General features: G+C 39.8%; 1 protein-coding gene across 11 annotated transcripts in view; it reads left to right on the forward strand.

Moving 5' to 3' along the window:
- STXBP4 (syntaxin binding protein 4) overlaps positions 1 to 23,478 on the forward strand; it is a 146,976-nt gene that overhangs the window by 91,401 nt on the left and 32,097 nt on the right. For all 11 annotated transcript variants that reach the window (XM_078385158.1, XM_078385154.1, XM_078385152.1 and 8 more), the window contains one exon: positions 17,438 to 17,495. In XM_078385158.1, the coding sequence (XP_078241284.1) occupies positions 17,438 to 17,495 (58 nt within the window). The remainder of the gene's footprint in view (positions 1 to 17,437; positions 17,496 to 23,478) is intronic.

Raw genomic sequence — 23,478 nt, forward strand, 5'->3', positions numbered from 1 at the left:
TCTTAGTTTTGCTCAGATAAACATGCATAAAAACAAAAGAATATATACAAATGGAGAAAAAAAAACTCTTCAGATACAGATAAGGGGGAAATCTCTTCATATGGTGTGTTGAGCTCGTGTTGTGTTCTCTAGAGACAAAGATGTTTCCAAAGTAGGTTCATTGTGGAAGGAACATGAAATACCCAAGACGTGAGATAGCATTACTGTTGTGATGGAGAGTGATGGCTAGGCCAGATTTCATGCTAATAATGATGTGGGGCTATTTGGAGATTAGTGGTGTACATTGAATGAATGTATTTATTACGGTCCAGTGACCATCTCATAAAACATTATATGGCTAAAGTATACAAAATGCAATTTTAAAAAGTGCAACCAGTTCATAAAACATATTATATGGCTGAAATATACAAAATGCAATTTAAAAAGTTTACAACAGATAATTAATTGTGTACCAGTTGTAATATATGGAGAGAATCAGTTACTGTACAGCATTTTTATAGCTATCCTTTGAACCATTGGATCATCTGGGGGAAAACTGGTTTGGACAGGGTCTTTGGGGTATAGGGAGTCCTTCCTACATATTTGTAAACATTTGTAAACATTTTGTCCCTTCGGTTGGGACCACAACATTATTCTACACTCAACAATAAACCACTCTCACACTAAAACCAATCAACCTGTGACCTCAGGAGACTATAAGGGCACACTGTGCCATTGCTGCTGCACAAAATTTTGCTGCAAAGTGCGTAATAAGGGAGCCTTGATCGGAAAGAAGTAGCTTGATGTAAAATTCATCAGGTCTCCCTGGATATCTGAGAATAATTGGTCTCAAAAGGTTGGTACGTAGATCTCTGTGGAAAAGACAGTACAGTAAAACATGACCTACAGTTTCCATTTGGCCATCATTACATGGACACAGACAATCCGAGATAGGTGTATGTTGAAATCTTCCCTCCAAGAGCTTAGAGGGTAAAACATTAAGTCTCACTAATGAGAAGGCTCTTCTGGTCTTTGTTGTCATTGTGCTAGTCAAATATGAAGATATTGTAAAGGCATTATTAGTGACAACACTGTATTTGCCTGACTGGCTCATATGCTCTTGAAGTTTTATGTCCCACGTTCTTCGTTTGAGTGCTGCTTTAGCATCAACATGCCCCATCGCCAAGAGAACATTGGTGGAAAAAACCATTTGCCTTATTTCTTTTGTGAGTTGGAGTTTCCAGTCTGATTGAAAGGAATCATAAAGTAACATCTGTGCCAAGCCTTCAGAAGAGAAGAGAAGTAGAGATGGGGACAAATATAAAAACGGATCGGCTTTTTCAACTAAAATAGCTGATTAATTAAATATTTTTTCATATTTGTGGGTTCCAAAGACCCCCACAAATACAAAGAGATGAATATTTACCAGTTTTTATTCATCCTTCCTATTTAAAAAAAACCAACCATTTTGCCTGCCGGCCGCCAATCAGCTGATTGGAGGCAGAAAGGCAGGCAGCCCCTCACAGCCCCCCAAGCCCTCACCCCTCCCCCACCCCCTTCCTTTCCCTACCTTAGCCCTCCCCCACTGACACCCCCTTACCTTAATCACCGCTGCCGAGGTCTCCTTCTGGCCTCTCAACAACGGCATGTAAAAAGGGAGACTGGCTGCCCTTTACAAAGATGGCGGCTGTGGCTTCATTTCGGGTAGGGAAGCTGCAGCTGCCATCCTTGCAAAGGCCAGCCTGGATTCCCTTAAGGTAAGGGTGACCATTTATGTGGACCACTTTACTCGGGCAGCTCTTATTCGGTTGTCCACAGGAGGGCCAATTTTCTGTCTGCAAATACTTTAGCAGCTCTGCAGTTGATTGATACGGACAAAGGGAAGTGATCACTCTCAGGGAGTGAGATAACATTACTGTCATGATGGAGAGAGATGGCTAGGCCAGATTTCATGCTAATAATGTTGTGGGGCTATTTGGAGATAAGTGGTGTGCATTGCACCTAGTTCTTGATGGTGTTCTAGCAATCGGAGCAAGAACTTACTTATCTTTCAAGTTATCCTTTCTCTGTTTTCCTAGGTTCTTTTTATGGACATTGTAACTGTACTCCTAATTCAAAACTGAGGTTAAGTGCTCCGTGTTTTGTTCCCACACCTATCATACCTTTGACTTGCACTGTCTCTGCAGTCCTCTCTTGATTTGGCCACAAAAGCTCACATTAAAATAAAGCAGTTAGCCACAACATTTTTGTCTTCTTTATTTTATTTTATTTTATTTTATCTTATTTTATTTTATTGCCTGATATATGCACAAATCAGGTCTCTCTATGCATCCAGATGTACACATTTCAAGCCTTCATCTTAGACAACAGGAAACAGTGCAAACACCAGCTCCCATTACCACATCTGATTTATTTGTCTGTTGTTGGGTGTACAGTGGGGTCTCTACTTAAGAACGTCCCTACTTAAGAACAATCCAACTTAAGAACAGCTCCATTTGCTAAATTTTGTTTCTACTTGAGAACAGAAATCCAAGATAAGAACAGGAAAAAAAAACCTTTCCTGCTCTTTTTTTAACCTTAGGTCATCTTAGGTTAAAAAAAAAATTCTCCCCATAGTGGTAGAGTACGTATTAACCAGCTCTGGTTAATGTACGAACGCACCTCTACATAACAAAAAAACAGCCAGAACGGATTAATTGGTTTTCAGTCCATTCCTATGGGAAATTTTGCTTCAACTTAAGAACATTTCAACTTAAGAACACCATTCCAAAACAGATTAAGTTCTTAAGTAGAGGTTCCACTGTAGTTTCTATGGATGGAAAAGAGCAGATACTGATTAAATGGTTTTCAATGCATTCCTATGGGAAATGCAGATTCAACATAAGAACTTTTCAACTTGAGAACCACCTTCCAATACGGATTAAGTTCTTAAGTACAGACCCCACTGTACTTTGTATTAAATTTTTCCATTTAAAATGATGTTAAAATATGGTGTTATAGAATTTGTAAGAAAAATCAGTTAAAACACATTGAATTAATTTGATAGAAAACTAGCAGTGGAGAGAGGAATAATCTAAAGCTACGGAAATTCCAAACAAAGGCAGCAGCCATCCTAGGGGAAAAAATGTCCTTTTAAAAAAGTGGGAGAGGAGTAATCACGTTAATCTGTTACCGCAGAAACAACAGAGAGTCTTGTGGTATTTTAAAGACTAAGAGCTTGTGTTTGCCACAAGTTTTTAAGGAAGTGGGCTACAGTCCATGAAGGCAATCGGTAAATAAAGTTTGTCAATCTAAGCTACCACAAGACATTTTGTCCTTTTAAAATACGATTATCTTCAACTTAGTAAGTATGCAAACTACCCGTGTAAGAAGATCTTACCCTGAGTATCTCCAGTGACAAATGTTTTGAACAACACACTTGTCATCAGTCATTTCTCTTTTGTGATTAGATATATCCCCATGGCTATTGAAATGGCTTGGAAGTTTGGGCACAGCGGCAACTGAGACTGGATTTGTGGTTGTTTGTGCTCTCTTACGGCAATCATCTGAGGATTTTGGAAGTATGTGAGATAGTCAAGGAACTATTTGCCTTTGTCACCCCCAACTAAGGTTCCATAGGAAAGTCTGGATTTGAACCCAGGTCTTCTGGTTCATAGTCTGACGTTCCATCTGCTATTCTAGCTCTTGACTGGGAGTGCAGTGTGTGTAATTGAATCAAGCCTATTCCTGTAGTGTCTGTTCCCGTGGTGGTTTAAAGAAACCTCAGTAGGCAAGTGACAAAGCAAAGGGAGGTTTGATGTTGATATCAAAGAGAAGGGTTGTAACATAGTGATAACTCTTGTTTTTACATCTCACTGTGTAATAAGTGGAAGGAAGTGCAAAAGTAATACATAGTTTTTGTGCTTGAGGAGTTTCATGGGATGGTGAGGATGTGCCCTAGCTTTTGGTCAGTTTGATTATGTATTCATAGAGGGTATTGACAAGAGAAGAGCTTGAGCAGGTAGTAATAGACCTGAAGGCTTTAGTGAAGGTCCTTCTGCTAAATAAGTTATGGTTGCAGTTTGAAACTTTAATGTTCTTGACATTTATTGATTTTGAACTTGTGACACAGTACTTGGTCAAATAGCAATTTCTTAGAATTACTCTGTGCATTATATGTAGGCTTTTCTATGAAAGAATTATCTGCTCAGGAGATCCATGGGGTATCTTGAAAAACCGAATCACCATATAAAGCATTAGTGCTTCCAGATTAGGCTTTTATTCTACAATCAGCCTAACTCAGTCACTGTTTACAAGAGGTCCAGACCACAGCGTCTTCCATTTGCAATTCTTCTTTCCAGCTACTACTTCTGACATTTGCTGTTATCACTAGGTGCAACCCAGCACATAGTCAATTAGCAGCAACAAGCCATACAACCCTTACTAACAGGATTCCAGACCTGGTTGGAAATGTGCAGGAAAAAATTGGTGTGATGATATTTTTATCTCAAGTTCAGCATCCCCCTGTAACCACTGCAAAACATACGTAGCCAGTTGGTGCTTACTTCTAAATTTAGATGTCACCACTGGATGAGTTAAGAATAATGTGTGTGTTTTTAAAATTATACTTATATTTTAAAATCACATGTGTCAGTGAATAATATAAAATGACAATGACAGAGGTGGGTGGAGAGTATAATAGGTGACAAAGAAAAATTACTCCACTAAGGAAAAGAGGCAGATGAATTCCAAAGCAAAGATGGCAATCAAAATTTGAAGTGTTCCTCTAAATCAAAGCATATGAATGTAAAATTAAGAGTTATATGGAAAGACCTCTGTTTCCCTAGTAACAATTTTAAAATGTGGTCCAGTAGGACTTACTCAACTTCAGATTTATAGGTCTCTGTGAATCACAAATGTTATTCTGTCTGTGCCTGCACAAAACTCCTCAAAACATTCTAGATCCTAAAGGTCCATTAAGCTAATCCACTCTATTGCACATGCTCCCCTGTGCGACAGGATCCTCAGTTCCCTTTCAGCCGCAGCAGAGGAAACACCCCTCTCAGAGTGTCCTTTAGCCTCTTTCACCTTCAAGTTGTGTACATACTCCTTACCTGTGGTTTGTTGTCTCCCTGTCCTTCATTTTATTCTTGTTGTCATTGTAAGACATCTGTCCTGAAAAGAAAGGAAAGAAAGAAAGAAAAATGTATTAGTTTCACCCAGCCTTCTATAACCTTTGCAGGCCCATTCAAAAGGTGTACCGTTTGTACTAATAAAATACCCCTCACTGACAGACACTTGAAGTGCCTTTACTGCTTGGGTGAGGGCCCAAGACCCATCACTGTACATATCTAGGGAGAGCTTCCTGTTGTGGATCTGAGGCCAGCCATTAAACACTACATTACCTAAAACCGAACTTTATTGCTCAAGTCAGATTTTTGATGTTTTCTTCTAAGTTTGGTCAATTTCTCTTTTATCAAAGCAGATTTTATGTTAAAGCTTTCAATTAAGAGCCATTTTGTTTCCACCTTGGAGGCCATTTAAATTATGAAAATTGAATTTCATTATACAGGGGGGGCAGAGCAAATGAGAAACTGCTGATGTTGGAGGGTCTAGGCTTCAGCCTGAAGGTCTGCTCAAGAAGAACTATGTAAAACAGGGGAAATGGGCAGGAAGGTAGGAGTAAGAAAATACAGCCACTGAAGTAACACCACCGACTTAATTTATATTCTGTTCTCTTCATATAATACTTGATGATTGACTTTGCTTTAAGTATACATTTCAGGCTCTGCTGGCTTCAACTGGCTGAGTACAACAATTGCTCACATTTGATTGCTATCCACAGAGCCAGGTAAAGGTGTTTTATTACTTTCCTTAGTGCAGTGTGCTCATTTCTTCCAATATTAAACTCCTGCTTGGATTAGAAATTAGGCTCAGCTGGATCTACTCCCTTCTGGATTTAATGACCAACTGCAGCCCATGAAGTTTGCTCTGATTTTCAATTGTGGAAACTCCTATTTGACAAGGACCTGTTGCTCTTTGAGGACAATGGAGTTGAAGACAATAACAGCGACAAAGAATTTCTATTTTAGCCTTGAAAAATAACGCCGTCTCCCGCCAAACCCATTCATACTTATTGATTGATTGATTGATTGATTATTGGATTTTTATCCCGCCCTTCTAGACAGAAGTCTCACAATATATTAAACACAAAACAGATTTAAAAACAATAATTAAAATCTACAGGAATAATATAATCAAGATGGGAGAGTGAACGGCAGAAGACAAGAAAAATAAAAATTAAGTATTGGCAGGTAAATTAAAAGTTAATTAAATACTTTTAATTTTTCAAGACAGTAAGTTAAAAAGACTTTATTTATACACATAAGAGGTTTGTTGGCAGGGGAGGAATGATTACTAATGCATGTTCATGCTATTCCTCCCTAAGTTGAAACTGCTTCAAGATGCACAGAGCTCCAAAACATGCCTGAGCGCCAGATTATCCTTGTCCTTTCAATCATTGTTAGCCCCAAGGGCAAGGCTTGCTGTGTTAGCCCATCCTGCCCCGACACAGTGCATTTCAATATCAGATGTGGTTTACTTGATGTTTCCATTTCTGAAGTGCCTTCTCATCTAAACCAGCAGCAACAACAAACATGAAGATCCACTGCTTAAAATGGAATCTGCAATGCAGACAGAAAGAATGGAATGTCCCTTTAGCAGAGCCTTATTAAGATGAAAATGCATACTAGTTTACAAGGAGAAATGGCTTAAGGAATGGAGAGGCACGCAAGGTTGAAGAGATGCATTTTTTTAGTAAAACTCAGTGTTTTGAATCTTCTTGTATAGTGGTGAATGATGTTTAGTAAAAGGTGCCAAGAATATTTACCCAACATGCATTATCAAATCACAAAAGAAATGGTTCCTACACAATAACAGAGCTTGCCATTGGAATTGAGAAGACGTGATACAAAGTTTTTAATATATAAATACGATATTAGAGACAATGTCAGAGAACTAAAATACAGACTTCTTTCAGGCTGCGATTTAGAATCCAAGGTGACAATTACTAATGAAGCTTAAAATTGAATACCATGAAAAATACAGGTTAGGACTTAGGATGGCAGTTCAGCAGTGCAATTTGTGACCAGCGGAAGTCTTGGGCTGAACCCAAAGCAGGATTGAACAGAGAATTGGTTCTGTGATCCTTGCTGTGTGACATGAGGCCTTTGCAGTTTTGTTCTGAAGTTTTCGAATCGAGTTTTTTACTACAGTGGAAGAAAGGGAAAAATAACAAGGAAATGGAGAGGTCAGTAAACAAGAGAGGAGTGTGAGCATCTGAAATGACAAGGTGGCATCCTCCACATTCCAAAAACAAAAAGCCTGATTAGATGGACAGCTGATTCTTGCTGCAGCACAAGAAATTAGACAACATGCCCCACAACACCTGAAAGCGGATGGCTAGCCTGAGGGGTATGGAGCAAGTTGCTTGAGCTAGTGGTGTGTCAGCCCTGTTGTTTCATTTGTAAATAAGAAGTTGGAGGATAACACAGCCAAAAACCATGGGTTTGAGGAGGGTCATGGAGCAGGACAGAGAAGTCACACCGTTAGAAGGTCCCTGGAAGCAGATCTAGGTATAAGAGGCAGGTAAACGGAGAGCTGGAAGAACAATTTAAGCTTGAACAGGGGACCTTTGTGTGTGTGTGTGTGTGTGTGTGTGAAGCAGTTGGACTGGAGGCTAGAGGCAAGTGTGTGTTTAAGCGCAGCCTCCTAACCATTGCTGGGCTGCTGGGAGGAGAGATCACTTCTGCACCAGTGGGCAAACCAAGCTTGCTAGAGAGGAAGGAATCCCCCTTCCTTCTGAGAAGCCAGCACAGAAATGCAGCAGGCAAATTGAAGAGAGGAGCGTGAAATTGTCTGCTTATCTTCTGGCAATCCCCCAGGAGACTAGTAAAGGCTTTTTGCAAGCCAGTAACTTCCTCAGGCTTCTTTACAAGGTCAGGCTGAGGGTCACAGGAAGGAACAACTGAAAACAAGGCAGAAAAAGAAGAGCAGGAGCCATGGAGAGCTTTACAGGAAGACTTTGGAGTTAATGCTGGACTCAGGGGTAGGACGATTATTTTTAAAAAAAGAGAAAAATCGGAAGAGAAATATTCTATATATCTTGAGCAGTAAAGAAATGGGATGTTTTAGGTAGTGTGGATCTTAGCACATGTGAAAGAACAAAGTGTGATAGATGAAGGAAGAAGGAAGAATAAGGTTGCAGCATTTATCAAGGTAGAAGATACCCATAGGTATCTCAAACTTTACCATTATGACTCTCTTAAAAATGAAAAGGTTATGTTAATTTTCAGCCATAAATGAAGGTGTATCTGGAAGGCAGTTTTCCACTCCTTTGCTTTGCAAAAGGAAAGTCTTTATGTCTTCATTGCCCTAAAGTGTTACATTAGAGGCAACATCAAGTCCCTGTAAATATTATTGCCAAGCTCGGTTGTCTTTATGCTCCTCTACCCCAATCCCTGATATGGAACCACCTTGGATATTTAACTTCCATAAATTGCATTACATTTCCTCTGCACATGTCCAACCATGGAATTTAGCAGCATGTGAGTAGGCTGAAGGCTTTGGAAAGCAAAGGAAAAAAAGAAAAAGTGGGCTACTTGTATTCTTGAAGTGAAGGTTAGTCATCTGCAGCTTCTTGGTTAGAAGGTGTACCAGGAGATTGTGGCTGCCCCAGAGGAGGCCCTATTTCTTAGGTCCCAGAAGGGACCCCAACCAAATGTAATGAATCAATGAACTCACACAAGAAAATATGCTGCCTCAGGGTTACTCAAGCAGCAGCAATGAAGATAATTTTGTGCGAAAACAGAAAGCAGAGATGCTGCAAAAACAGATCAATGACTTAGATAAGGCTGTCTAAATTATATGGTGAGAATCACACAAAAGGAACAGGTCAGAATGTCTTCTGTGAAATAGATTGTGGCTGCTGTCATACTGTGAAAAGTGTGGGATAGGATTCTTGATATCTTAGCAGCCTGCATAATATTCATGCAGAATTGCTGAAAGCCTGTCTTTAATCAGTAGTTAGTTCATTTGGAAAGCAGTTACCCAGAGCATAGAAGTAACTAGTTATAAAATGAGTTACTATGGGTTAAATTATTTTCCTGATAAGAAATGTAGAATTGCATTATGACTAACTTGTGTAGATTTATGTTGCTGGATTACAGCTTCCAGAATTTCCCAGTCAGTCCAGCCATCATGTGAAATTCTATGACTTGTAGTCCAAAACCACAAATCTTTAATTACAAATGTAACTTAAAAGGGGATAGCTTCACTCTCTATTAGGTCTAACTGTAATGTTTACAGTTAAAGTGTGGATTTTATACTACAGGCCAGTAGCTTGCAGCATCCAAATGTTTATTTCTAAGTAACTTAAGGTAATTTCAAAGAAACAGGACAACGTAAAAGCACTTTTTGAACTTTTAATTATTGTAGTAATTAACTATTGGGGGTTGGAAGTTTAGTTGTAAGTAATAATTTTTAAAAAGTAACTTTTAAATAACTTTCTGGCTGTAAAGAAATAACCCCAACATCATACTTCTATGATTAAACAAACAGCCTAGCATTATGGCAATCTAAAAATGACTGTGTGGATTTTATAATATTTGGCAAGCATGGGCATTTTAAGAAACTTGGGCTACTGCTGCTGCTCTATCTTCTTCTGTTCTTTGCAATGTTGTAAAATAGAATGCAATGTACAACTCACTGTGTCCCTTTTCTTTGCCTCACATGATTGGCCAGTGAGGGTGAGGCAGTGTGCAATATGATGATGATATATCCCATGTTGTATATTTATTTTATTTTAACTTATTCCATGTACTGTATATCCTCCTTTCTCTTCTCTCTCCAATGAAACTTAAGGCAGCATAATGATCTGTCACATTGCACTTTAATAGGAAGAAGGGGAGGGAGATGAGGAAAAGTAGCAGGAAATACACAGCTAAAGTATAGCTGACAGATGGCTAACCAACCTCTGTCTGGAAAACTACTACAACAACAATATCCACCAGTGTCCAAGGTACTCCCACTATCATACTGTGCTTACGATGTAGAAGTTGATTCTTTAAACCAGAAAGTTCTTAAGGTTTAGTCAAAATCTTCTTTCTTATATTCTTTGATTTAGGCCGTAGCCTTCAGAACAATAGAAGGCAAAGTTGTTCCATCTTTCATGCGACACCCAGATATTTGAAGGTAGCTGTCATGTCATCTATCAGTTTTCTCTTCTTAAGACTAAATATTACAAACTCTCCCAATGGTCCATCATAGAGCTTGCTTTGCAGATCATTTTCATCTTGGTTGCTCTCTTCTACTAGTCATTTATACCGTTCTTATAAGAATTGATGCTTTTGAATTGGGGTGCTGGAGGAGACTGCAAGGAGAACAAACTTATCCATTTTAAAGGAAATCAACCCTGAGTGCTCACTGGAAGGACAGATCCTGAGGCTGAGGCTCCAATACTTTGGCCATCTCATGAGAAGAGAAGACTCCCTGGAAAAGACCCTGATGTTGGGAAAGTGTGAGGTCAAGAGGAGAAGAGGACGACAGAGGATGAGATGGTTAGACAGTGTCATCGAAGATCCCAACATGAATTTGACCAAACTCTGGGAGGCAGTGGAAGACAGGAGGGCCTGGCATGCTCTGGTCCATGAGGTCACGAAGAGTCAGACACAACTTAAAGACTAAACAACAAAATATCCTTCTTAAAGTGGTCATTTATACCCTTCTTAAAGTGCAATGCCCAATTGTAAACACAGTACTCCAGGTGTGGCCTGGCTGAAAGAATAGTGGTATCACTTCCCTTGATCTGGACACTGTACTTTCCACTGAAGTTAGTCTAGAATTGCATTAGGTTTTTGTGCAACTGCATCAGACTGCTAAATTGTGTTTATATTCTGGTCTGCTAAGATTCTTAAGAGTATTTCTGTCAAGATAGTAATTTAGTAATGCATTGGATTTTTACTAACTAGGTATCTCTTATGAAGTACTTTTAATCTACTTTGGCCTAGTTGTTCAGTCTTTGACATGTTAAGGTCACCCTAAATCTTTATTCAGTCTTCTGAGATAATTATCTGCCCTTCCAGTTTGGTATTATTTGCAGTTATATAAATATTTCCTCTACTGCTTTATCCAGGGTGTTTTATAAAGATGTAGAATACTTGCTCTCTTTGTGCAGGTAATGAAGATTTTATTTCAGAGAGGTTTTTTTTTTTACCAGTGGGGTGTTTACGATGTCATTGTGTACTTTCAATCTGAAGTGCTGTGTCTGACAGAACTGTGTCATACAAATATTCCCAGTGTATGTAGATCAATGTTCAGTACTAGTACTGAATGGAGCCCTTAATTCTCACTAAAATCAATTCCTGGTTGCCCTAGAACTGTGGGTGGATATTTTGTTGCTACAATTACTGAAAATGGAAGTGAGAAGCCCTACTCTAAATCACCTAAAATCCACCAGTAGACCCAGATCTGTCTTGTAATTATGTCTTCCCCTATCCAATGGCTCGCTTTGAGATAGAAAGGAGAATTAAAATGGAATTGTCCATTCTTAATTCTTAACTGCAATTTTGGCATTAGTCTTATAGCTACTTACATTGTGGTAAATCCATTGTATACAATGGGACTTATTTCTGACTAAATTTCATTTAGGAACTTGCATGGGACATTTGATCTATATTGCAACAGATAAAGAAACCAAATAACAAATATTTGAGAACCTAAAATAGCAAAAATCAAAGGGCAAACTTTGAGAAAGTAAAAATAAGTAGAATGGCAAAATATAGTGAGGAAAGTGAGAGTCAGCCTCAGGAAGGGCACTCTCGGTATCAAACTCAGATGCCTTTTATTAGAGAGATGAACACAACTAAGAAAGTCAGTAGACAACCAGGAGCAATGGAATCAATACTGACAAGCCAAGAAGGCTTGACTTTCCATTGGACGGGGACCATCTACTCAGAAATGATCAGCAGTTAGAAGGAATGAAGACAAAGAGGTAAAAAATGGAATTAAAATGTAGGGTTCCAACTCCCTGGTCTTCCATTTAAGTGTTGGGAGGGAGATGTATCCTGGAATAACATGACTGTGGGAGCGGGAATGGAACACTAGTACAGCTGCATCCTGGAAATGAAAGTTGGGAGTCCCCTCTGTGCACACACTTCATTGGAAAATAGACACACTGGACAAGGAGAAGTGAGCCATGGCGTATCAGATCAGTTTTTCTCTGTGTGTTGTCATTGTCACTGCATCACAGAAAGAAATTCAGCTAAAGAGTTGATACCCATTCACACTTCTGGAGAGGCCAGGAGTGCAGAGAACAGCATGACCCCTTTGTTCCAGCTACTCCTGCTTTCTTCTGCTGCAGTCAAGTTTCCATCAAGTTGAGCTCTTAAATATGAGGGAAACTGGGTTTCCTTCCAAATAGGACACTTATGTTTCCTGCCTTTTCAGCTGTATGGAAAGGGTGGCAGTGGTGGAATCAGTTGTGCTGAAAGAAGGATCTTCCATATCACTGCGGGGAAAACTGGAGCTGGATTGTGCACATATTGTACGTCTTGCAAGGTTTTCAAACACATAATTGATGAAACATCCATTCCTGGGGGACTCTTCCTCTAAGTCTGCAGCTTTAAAATGCTCTATCTCCAGCAAGGGCATTTGCATCAACAAGGCATAACAACATTGTCCTGAATCAAATGACATGGATTCCATGCGCTAACCTTCTCCAGCCTGGTGCCTGCCTCATACATTGTGGATTGCATGGCTCATCATCCCCAGTCACAATGACTTGCAGGGTTGTAAAACACCTGAAGGGTACTGGATTGGGGAAAGATTCCATAGGGTTTGCAAGAGGATTTGGGGCAGATTAAATGAGATATAATCCCAGGCTATCAGGATTCTTAAATGCAGTGCATAAAACAAGAGCATGTCCTAGAATCAGAAATGAGAAATGTTAACTGCTTTAGACTACGTAATCCCATAGACAACATGGCAGTTCTGAGAGCACTGATCCAAAAAATAATTTTTCTCAGCTTTGCCTAGACTGCCCTTTTTTCAGCTGCTACCACCTTGACTGCACAAGGAAAACTCCATGAGATACCAGAGCTGCCTTTCAGAAACTACTCTGCTCTTAAGAAACTGCCCTTACAATTCTGAGATACAGTGGTGCCCCGCTTGACGATGATAATCCGTTCCAGGAAAATCGCTGTTAAGCGAAATCGTCATCAAGCAAAAAAAAAAAAAAAATTGAATGTGTTGAAAACCTGTTAATGCGTTCCAATGGGTAAATACCTTATCGTCCAGCGAAGATCACCATAGAAAACCACCAATCAGCTGTTTAAAATCACTGTCTTCCGAAGCAGGGGTCTGGAAAACAGCCATTTTGCGAAGGGAGGGAAGCCATTTTATGAAGGGAAGCCATTTTGCGGAGCCGGAAAAACCATCGTTTAGTGAACAAACGGTTCACGAAACAGTCTCCTAATCAATGTCAAGTGAAAAAAACCCATAGGAACCATTGTTTTGCGATCGCAATAGCAATCACAAAAAACTCATTGTAAAGCGATTTCGATGTCATGCGGGGTAAGCGTCAAGCGGGGCACCACTGTAATACAAAGCTTTGAGAAGGTGCAAAAATCCCTTTAAAAAATATTGCTGATTGGCTTGGCAATCTTAACCAAGCCATTGCTCTCCGAAAACAGCTCCCATATTTCCCTAGTCGAGATGACCATGCTAGCTGGTATTGATTTTATTTACAATTTTTAATATGATACTCGTTTAATTCTTTTAAAATATTTGTATACTTGCTATGTTTAGCTTTTAAATGTTATCTTTGTAATGATATAAGCTGCCTTGGGGTCCTTTTAAGGAGAAAGGTGTGGTGAAAATATTTTGAATGATGGAAAGGATGGGAGAAAACATCCGAATGGCTCTGGTTTGGGGATGTCTAGCGTAAAAGTTACTGCAGCTTTTCCACAGTGAAATGTGACATAAACTAACCCCTGGGAAAATCAAATAGTGTGGAAATCTAACAGGTTAATCAGCAATTAGAAGTGCCAAGAATTGGGCCATGAAACGCCAGGATTTGCCACTTTGACAGGAGCACAGAATAGCTGTCCAAAAAAAGATAGGATGCATTGCAGCCTATTAAAAGACTATGAAATGATATTATATGTTGTTGTTGTTTTACAATATGGGATTTGGTGTTCATTGTTTTGTCCTTGAAAAAAGTCCAGAAACCAAGTTGGACAAAGAGGTAGATCAGACAGGCTGACATTATCTGTGCACATTTTCATTGATTCTGTGGCTAGAGCCTAACACCAGCCTAAAGCATGTTCATAATTCAACCCTCAATAGCTGTCTTCTTAGGGAGAAAGTTTATTCTTCTCAATGAAGCTCCCAGATAAGTGTATCTGAGAGGGTGACGTGGGACACTTGGAATTTCCAAAGCAGCCCACAGCTTTTGCTAACTCGCTGCAGATGGCAGCATTCCTTCCTGCAAAGAATGTGGTGCCAGAACATATAGAGTTGGGATGAAACTGAGAAGGTGCCCTGGCAGACAAGTGACTGCAAAACGTTTTGGAGAGATTTGTGCCTGACTGTGGCGTATAGCTTTTACCCCCGAAGATGACTCTTGTGGGCATGTTGCTTGACCTGACTGAGTGAAAATTCATTGGCTCGCACACCCTTTTGTGTTTTGTTCTAGGCATTTATTGGCATCATTTTTTCACTAAGCCAACTTCTTTAGAAACACTTTCATGGCTTGGCTATTTATAGCCTGTGGCAGTTGCCCAATGAAATCAAGCTCCTTTCTCCAGACAGAAATTCAATCAAGGCTGGAATAAATTATGAAGGAATTTATTTTCAAATTGGCACTGGGGCACAGACTTACAAATTAAGCTGTTCACTTGTAATGCTCCAGCTTTTTGTGCTTCATAAAAAAGCCTTCGTGCAGCATACGCAAAGCCTGCCAAGGCTTTCAGAACCCCTTGAGGAGAGCCGGCTGAAAGCACAGTGCACGAAGAACATTGTTTTCTGTCAACAAGCATTGTGTAAGCTGCCTGCATTGAAGTCTATAAATGTTGCACTATACCAAATGAATAGCAAGTTGATAAAGAGCCAAGGTCTGTATTTGTAGACATCATGGGAAACATGCACCTTCAAGAGATAGAACTGCATGAGAAACTGTTTCATGGCTTCATAGGAAAGTTCACATTCAGTGCAGGATCAAGTTAGATGCCTATCTGCAGAACAGTTTGGCTGATGAGGGATTTATAGTCCCAACACTTCCATCTTGGAAGCAGGAGCTGGCACTTGCTAAGGTCCTGCTAAGATTTGCACCCTAGGTGAAGGTGCAATTGAGACCAATCCTGTAAATGCTGTGATCCTGAGTGTTCTCCTTGCTTCACAGCCTGCTCATCACCCGTCTCTGAGTGAGCAAACAATGGTGGTGAACAAGAATCTAGAGCAAAAAAACTGTTTGACTTGCCCATTCCCTGTGTTTGAGGATCAGAGGAAGAAAGTGAGCATATAGACAACGGCAAAAGAAAAAGGGGCCCAAGGCCGGACAAGACAATTATGGTTGAAGGATTGACCCAGACATGGAGCCAGCATCATTTTGAAATGTTGTATGTTTCAGAATAATTTCTTAAAGCAAATGTTCTACTCCAGGGATCCAAATCCATCCCTAACATTCCTGGATCCCCTCAGCATCACTACCCCATAGCAACTGCATTCAAACAAACAAACAAACCTATTTTGGGGGCACAAGTGGGCTTTTCTAGTGTAGAAAACATATTTTTATAAGACAAGACAGGGAGGGTCAGGGCCACAAAACTAGGTGTAAGTGCATTTACACCTCCAGGCTCTAGGGATGGACTTGTACAAGCCCTGGGCCTCTGGATGTTGGGCCTCACTTGAACTCGAAGTACCGTATGTCTTCAATAGACATTTCTGCCAATTTCAGACTACTGTGTAAGTCTGACTTAAAAGTTGAGTCTGCAAATTTGTAGATAGTTTAGGTACCTGGCTGCAGAGCCAGAGGCTGGGAGTTTGATCCCCCACTGTGCCTCCTATGTGGCCTTGGGCAAGCTGCACAGCTCCAGGACGTGCGCGCACACACACACACACACAAAGAAGAAGTATTCTCTACTTGGAAAATCCTGAAAAGTTGTGACTTGACGGCACATGATTGTTATTATAAAAGGACTAAGAACAACAACAATAAAATTAAAAGACAATTAAGGAAAGTGACAATCGAGATTCATCAAATAATAAGCAGTATGATATCTTTTCTCTCTCCCTCCACACAAAGTTTGGATCAACACTTGAAGTCTGAAACTGATTGTCAACAGAAGAGATTGGGGTTCTTCATTCAGCATGCAATTAGCTATAAGTTCGTTGCTGCTCGATGTTGAGAATGACACTTAGGTAGTAAAATAAAAAAGGAAAAAAAGGAAAGGTTTATGTCACAGTAAGAAGAGAAGTCGAGGAGGGAGCTAGATTTTCATCATATGGTGCATTTTTTCTCCATGTTCTAATAATCCTTACAAAAAGTTTGCAGGGTAGGCAAATGCTGTTACTGCCATACAAGGGATGAGAGCCACAGATTAGTTTGCCAGAGGACGTTTATGTCAAAAGTGCAGTTTAAATAAGTGTTTTCCTAGTTGTAGCATATGCCCACCAGTTTTTTTATAGCTAAAAAATTTAGCCTTTTCTTTTCTAAATTTAGCATATATCAGCAGATTCATCCTGATTTCTAGTTCTTCACCTGTGTTGCTTCTCCAAAGCCTTTTTCACACTTTCCTCTCAATTGATCCTGTTTTCCCCCAAAAACCTATTTCTGATACATCCAGAAAACAGCCTTTTAATTTTTCAATAGAACTGTATTGTGTTATCCCAATAAGTCCTTGCTTTCAGCAGTTGCCTGATTTGCAAATATCTAGGGGAAAGTAACTGTTTGCCACTCGTTTAACAGGACAGTTTTGTATATAACAGCGCCTGGCTGATTAACAGTGAGATGGTTCTCAGAATTCCGACTACTGTCTGTATGATATTGACAACTAATTGTGTCAAAACCAATATTTCATTGACACAACAGCCACTGCAGCTGCTGTATGCAGTCAGCATGGGGGACATTTTTGTAAAACATGGGAGTTATGTTTATGATGATTAAATAAATGATGAATTCCTTGAAAATTCAGTTCATATATTATGGCTGAAAACCATTATATATATTTAAGTAAAACAATTTATACTAAAAACTTCTGTAGTATGCAATTGTTATTTTTATACTAAAAAGTTGTGTAGTATGCAATTCATTCGCTGTTATTTAAAGCAATATAAGTTGGTGCTGTGTTATGAGTAGTCAGAGTGATTCATACTAATGTTTGGCTTTGTTTTTATCTCTTCACCCCTCCCCTAATTGACCTAGGTCTGCCTTATGGATGGGAAGAAGCCTATACAGCAGATGGGATCAAATACTTCATCAAGTAAGTGCTTTCAATGACTGTCTGAAAAGAATTATTATTAGTGCATCTCTAAGAAAGCAAGCAAAAATATTTTATCTCAAGCCAAGAAAAAAAAAGTCTTGAAATGTTCTGGGCAGTATTGGCCCAAATCCTGTTGTTTAGTGTAATAAATTGCACTAGAGTGGTTCCATTGAATAAACTGGTGTTTGGTGAGTTAGTTCCTCCATAAGTTCCATTGATTCAAATAGGCCTACTTTAGCTGTGACATACTTTCGATAAGTTCCATTGATTCAAATAGGCCTACTTTAGCTGTGACATACTTTAGCATAGTAAATTGCAGTTAGAGTGTATGCATTTGAATCACTGGAAGTTGCAGAGAAGCTGACTCACTAAATCCTCATTGTTTCAGTGGTCCTACTCTATTGTGATTTACTACACAAAGCAAGAAGATTTGGGGTAATGACAATAAATAGCTCTATCAGATGTGTATTATAATAAATGTATATCCTTTATTATCTTCACCTAACAAGGAAAAGAACTCTCTAGTTGACTTACTTTTGGAAGCATCAAAATTGTAAAGTTTCTAAAACTTGAGGATGCTAAAATAAAATTTAGCTGCTATTTAAGTCATTGACAGTTCAGCTGATAGGATGTCTAGCAGTAAGGTCTGGAAAGTATAGCTCCAGTGTGTCCCTTTGAAACACCATGCTGAAGCCAATCGAATAATACCTTTTTGAGTCTGGAATTAAAGAGTTTGCAGGGGGATTGTTGTTGTTTGCATCATTTTGTTTTGTTTTTTGAGTTGTCAGTGTGGATTAGAACAGTTCTCTCTTGACTGTTGTTCATGCATCTGTAGAGGTTTGGTAGTATAATAATGGAGATTAAAAACAGCAGCCGAACTCAAAGCTCTTAACTAAAAGAAGGAGAGATAATGCATTATATCTGCATGAGAGTGTAACTATGATATTGTGTACTGCAGCACAGCAAATCAACATTCCACAAGATAATTCTAAAAATGAGGCAACCCAAACAAAAAAAACATATAACTTTGAAAGTGGGTTTCAGATCAGCATCACATTGGGTTTTCAAATTATGGTTGTTTTTTAAAAAGTAAAACTATTCCCCCATTCAGAAAAACGTGATCTCAAATAGACTAAATAAATTGAAAAGACCAATCTTGCTTATCTTGAAAAAGAATGGTTGACTTCACCTAGTTTTTTAATTGGAAAGAATCCAGGTTACAGCAGGTGAAATGTTTATCCTCAATTAAGGTATTTCAAAAGGGAGAAACTGTGACTTTGTTATAACATTGTGCATGCATGGTACAGGTTTGCCAGCAAGAGCTTCATGAAATTATTCATTGTTTACATTGTTGGCCACAGGAGGGAGATGTGTGGAGAGCTACAAGGGAACTAAGCGTCACATAAACAGAGTTAAAAGACAGCTTTTCTTTAAAGAGTGTTTTAAAAAGCAGGTTTAATCTGAAGAAAATAACAAAGTGGCCATCCTCCAGAAGGGTGGTGGTGGTGGTTCTTCCTTCGTACTGCTCCCATCTTCCTAGCAATATTGTCTTTTCCAGCAAGTTCTGCTCAGGTCTTGAAATCTTACAGTTGTGGATTCCTTTCTTGAGCCCATCCATCTTACATTAAGTCTTCCCTTTCCCCTTTTACCTCCCACCACCACTTTTCCCAAAAACATTTCTTTTCTGGTCTGTTCTATATTCTCATTACATGTACAGAATAGGATAGCTTCAGTTTACTCATTTTTTACTCAAGAGTTCTTAGCTGTCTTGATTGATCACCCACTTATTTCTCTTTCTGGTGGTCTGTGGTATCTGTAAGGCTCACATCCTGCACCTCTGATTCTATGCCCCTCTGCTCTGTTTTTCTCCACTGTTCATCTTTTACATACTATGGATGATTTTAACCTTAGTTTCAAGTGACAGATTTTGCTAACTCCTAGCCTCTCTTCTTTTTTTATTTCAAAAAGCACAGGGACATCTTTTAGAAAATACACAGGCAACATGTTTGTAGGCCTTTGTAATTGGAAGATAGGTTTCTAGTTTACATCCTGAAGAGCAGGCATGACAGCCTTAGTTTGCCTCAGAGGTCAAAGAGTGTGTGTGTTTCTCTGTTGTATGTGTTGCACTTACTCACACTTTTGTGTCATCATTTCATTGAGTCCAAAATAGGTCTTCAAAATATTTTGGCACAGATTGACTACAGATACATCCAAGCTGTTGTTCTTCTGTCCTTTCACAGCAACGATGAGTCTATGTGCTCATCTTCTGGGATCTTCTAGCACCTTCTACAGGAGGGAAGTTTCTGTTGAAATTTGTGTGCATGTATATGTGCACTTACAGTTTTAAAAACCAGGAAATACAGTTCAATAAATACCTTGGGAACTTGTTGAAAAAACAGCCCTGACAGTTGCTTTGTGTTTGGGTGAGAAGTGGTGAACTGAGGAAGAAGAAGAAGTCAGATTCTGGGATGTCCCCCTGCTTGGTCTCCCTTTGCAAATGATAGTGAGCCCAAGAGGGCATCCTGTAGATCAACTTGACCACTGACACAGGATACATCAACATTTCGGGTGATCTTTGCTATGTAAAGTTTGGCATCTTTTTTCCTTCTAGCAATGTGAGATGTGATATTGTGCTGCAATATTGGGCCCTTCCTAGCATTTTGAATTGTGGATAAGGACGCATGATATCCCACATTCATAAACCAGAGGCTTCTTGGAGAATTTAATCAACCACATTCCAGTGACTGTGCTGCCTCTAGTAATAGCAAGGAGCTCTAGCAGAACCCCAGCCTATGTTAGCCAGAACTGCTACTCTCACCTGCATCACCCAGTGACTCCAATTCTGCTTTGTGCTACTGTATACCAAAAGAAAGCCCAGTTCTCAGATTATGGCAGTGATAGAAGGGAAGTGCTGGCCTCTAATCAATCCACACCAGCACTATAGTTGCAAATTTAAATGAGCAGCATTCTTCCATAATAGACACACACATGCACTTTTCATGGGTATTCCCCATCCTTCCTGATTGTGCATACACACACATTCACATACACCAAATTATAATTTAGCTGCAAATTTGGGGATGGGTAGGAATCCCTGGGGAAGGAAAGGAAAAGCTGCCTTCCAGAGACCATGACCCCATTTCATCTTGCACAGCTTATGAAATGTGGAGGCAGAAACAGCTGCTGCAGTTTTCCTACTGTGCCTCCCAGTGCTTCCACCCTTCTTCTTTCTCCTGGGTTTAGCAAAACACATACACACGGATGGAGGAGAAGAAGAGAACTTTTTCCAACCAGCCCAGTGAGTGAGTTGCAGAATGGCTGCTTTTCTGTGTTTTTAGCTAACATCTAATGTGCGCACACTGACAAAGAGCAGGATGCAGAAAGCCAAGCAGCACCCAAGGCATCCTTATCAGGCCAGCAGGCAAGCATTCAAGTGTGTGAGGACAATTCGGCTGTCTCCGCCTTCGATGTAGTATGAGGTGGGACAAGATTTCTCCTTCACCCAATGGGGAAAACAGCCTAAGTGAGGGGGGGAATGATACCCCTATGAGATGTAAAGGGAGAGTGGTGTTGAAGAAGGGGACAGCTAGAAGAGACACAAGCCCATGGCTACCTGAGCAGAGGAGATGAAAGGAGTGATCTGACACAGCCAATAGAGTAATAGTTCCCAGCCTTGGGTCCCCAAATGTTCTGGGACTACAACTTCAAGAAATCCTGGCCAACATAGCTAGTAGTGAGGGCTCCTGGGACTTTTAGTCCTGGAACATCTGGGGACTCAAGGTTGGGATCCACTGCAATAGGGTTGACCTGGAAGGTTCTTGGCTGCAAGAAAAGTGTCACTGATTCAACACAAGCAGATACACATAGGGTGGCATGATTACACCACTGGTCAATACCCACCTGCATGGATCCCAAGTAGGAAGAGAACAGTAGGTCGAATGCAATTCTGGTTTGCTTCAGGATTTTTTTAATGTTTTTTTTTTTTTGCAGTAAGCATACAGACAGCTATCTCTCCAAAACAGTCCAGTTGTTTGTTCCCACAATTTTGACAAACTGCAGTTCATATCTCTGCAACATCAATTCAGAGTTCAATAATTTTTGCGTGGCCAAAAGTTCATGGGCTAATTGAAAATGTGTCCAGGTTCATCATCACATGGTAAGGAGAAAGCATTCTGCAGAGGAGATTGGGATGTCTCCCCAATATTTACTGTGGTTGGAGAAAAGATCCAGTGAAACCCTTAAAGAATGGCAGCTGAGGTATAAAATGCCCTTTTCTCTATTCGGGGTTTAGGTTAAAAACTGTGAAATCTTAAGTAGTGCATTGAAATAGCACTGAGCCCCAAGACTCCAGATTAGTCTTTTTCATAGAAGCCGTGGCATCCCAAGACACTTTGTGGCCTGAATTGAAGCCCATGTACCACATCCCTTTGCATATGCACGCACAGATATTTATTTATTCATTTATTGGATTTCTATCCCACCCATGTAGACCAAAGGTCTACTCTGGGCATTTTACAAATTTAAAAACAATAAAACCAGTAAGCATATTTTATAAATCCAAGGTGGCGAAAGTATAAGAAATTAAGATACGGCAGGAAGGAAAGCCTGCCCAAATAACCAGGTTTTAAGTTTATTCCTGATAAACTTAATATGTTCACATTACGCATTGCCGAGGCCATTTTAAAACTTGGTGCCTTGAGGGTTGTTATAAAAGCTATTCTTATGTAAATTGGTGCAAAATGTTTTTTCGCTGTGATGATGATGATGATGATGTCTTGCACCATTTGGGCACCAATTCCTGCTGTCATGTGGCACCCGTAAATGCATCTGTTCCTCTTAAAACAGGTAACGTCACTCTGTTGAAGAGGAGGAGAAGCCCAGATTCAAACACATACTGCAGGAAACACTACCATAGGTCTCACAATAATGAAAATTTTGTGATACTGAAAGCTCTTTTCTTGGCGCATCTCCAAGGTTATCTGGTGGCGAGTGGGGGGGGGGAATCAGTTTCTTAGCATTTCTGTTTTCTGGTTTGCAGTTCCTCTCCTGTAACTGCCTGTGCTTATCATGCATTATAGTGATAGTACAAAAGATACTTCCTGGGAGATTTTTTTCAGAGGGAGGGAGCAGAGTGTGCTTTGTCTCTGACTTACATGTTCGTGTGTGTGTTTGTATGCACATGTGTCTATATACACTTGTCCTTCACGGTTGTACTGAGTCCCTTTAACAATTGCACTCTTCTCAATGTTATAAGGGCAAACTTGTATTATCAAAGCAGAAAGATTAAGGGGAAAATGTGCATGTGCAATGGAATGTCATCTGCAATTGACAAAAAAAAGTGAGATGGCTGTGCAAAGGCCTTTCCAAGATCCCTTCTGAGACTTCAGGCGGAGGTGACATTGAGACCGGGCTGCAGTCACTTACCATCTTGATACATGCTGTCAGATATCGCAAAACTTGAAAAGGCACAATCCTCTGGAGAGAGCTGGGTTTGTGCTTCTTTTAAGACACAAAGAACCAAGATCAATCCCATTTCCTCATTTGTTCTTTCAGCCTAATTAAAGGATTTTCTTAATCATTTCCCTTTTGGGTGGACAGGTCCTCAAAGAGTTTGACAGATGGAAGGCTTCTTGAAATGAATATTACAGACCTGAGAGAGATTTGGTCTTTGCTGGAAGATGTTTTAAAGTTAAATATGTCAAGAATAGCTTGTAAATGGACTTTTGTACCATCCATATCTGGTAGCATCTTGGCAGCAGTGTCACAGGGATGCTACCGAGAGCTCTCCACGTCTCCACTGAATACACAGGGCTCTATGGGACAAGCAGTGCCCCATTCTTCTGTCAAAGGAAGGGTTTGATTCCATGGACAATATGAAACACTGTTGTGCTGCAATCTGCTTTTTTTTAAAAAAACACCACTTTTTAAAAAGGTGTCTACATGATGTAAACACAAGACCTGATTACTTTGCCAGGAAAGCGTG

Source organism: Pogona vitticeps, chromosome 2, assembly GCF_051106095.1.
Source record: "Pogona vitticeps strain Pit_001003342236 chromosome 2, PviZW2.1, whole genome shotgun sequence".
NCBI lineage: Eukaryota > Metazoa > Chordata > Lepidosauria > Squamata > Agamidae > Pogona > Pogona vitticeps.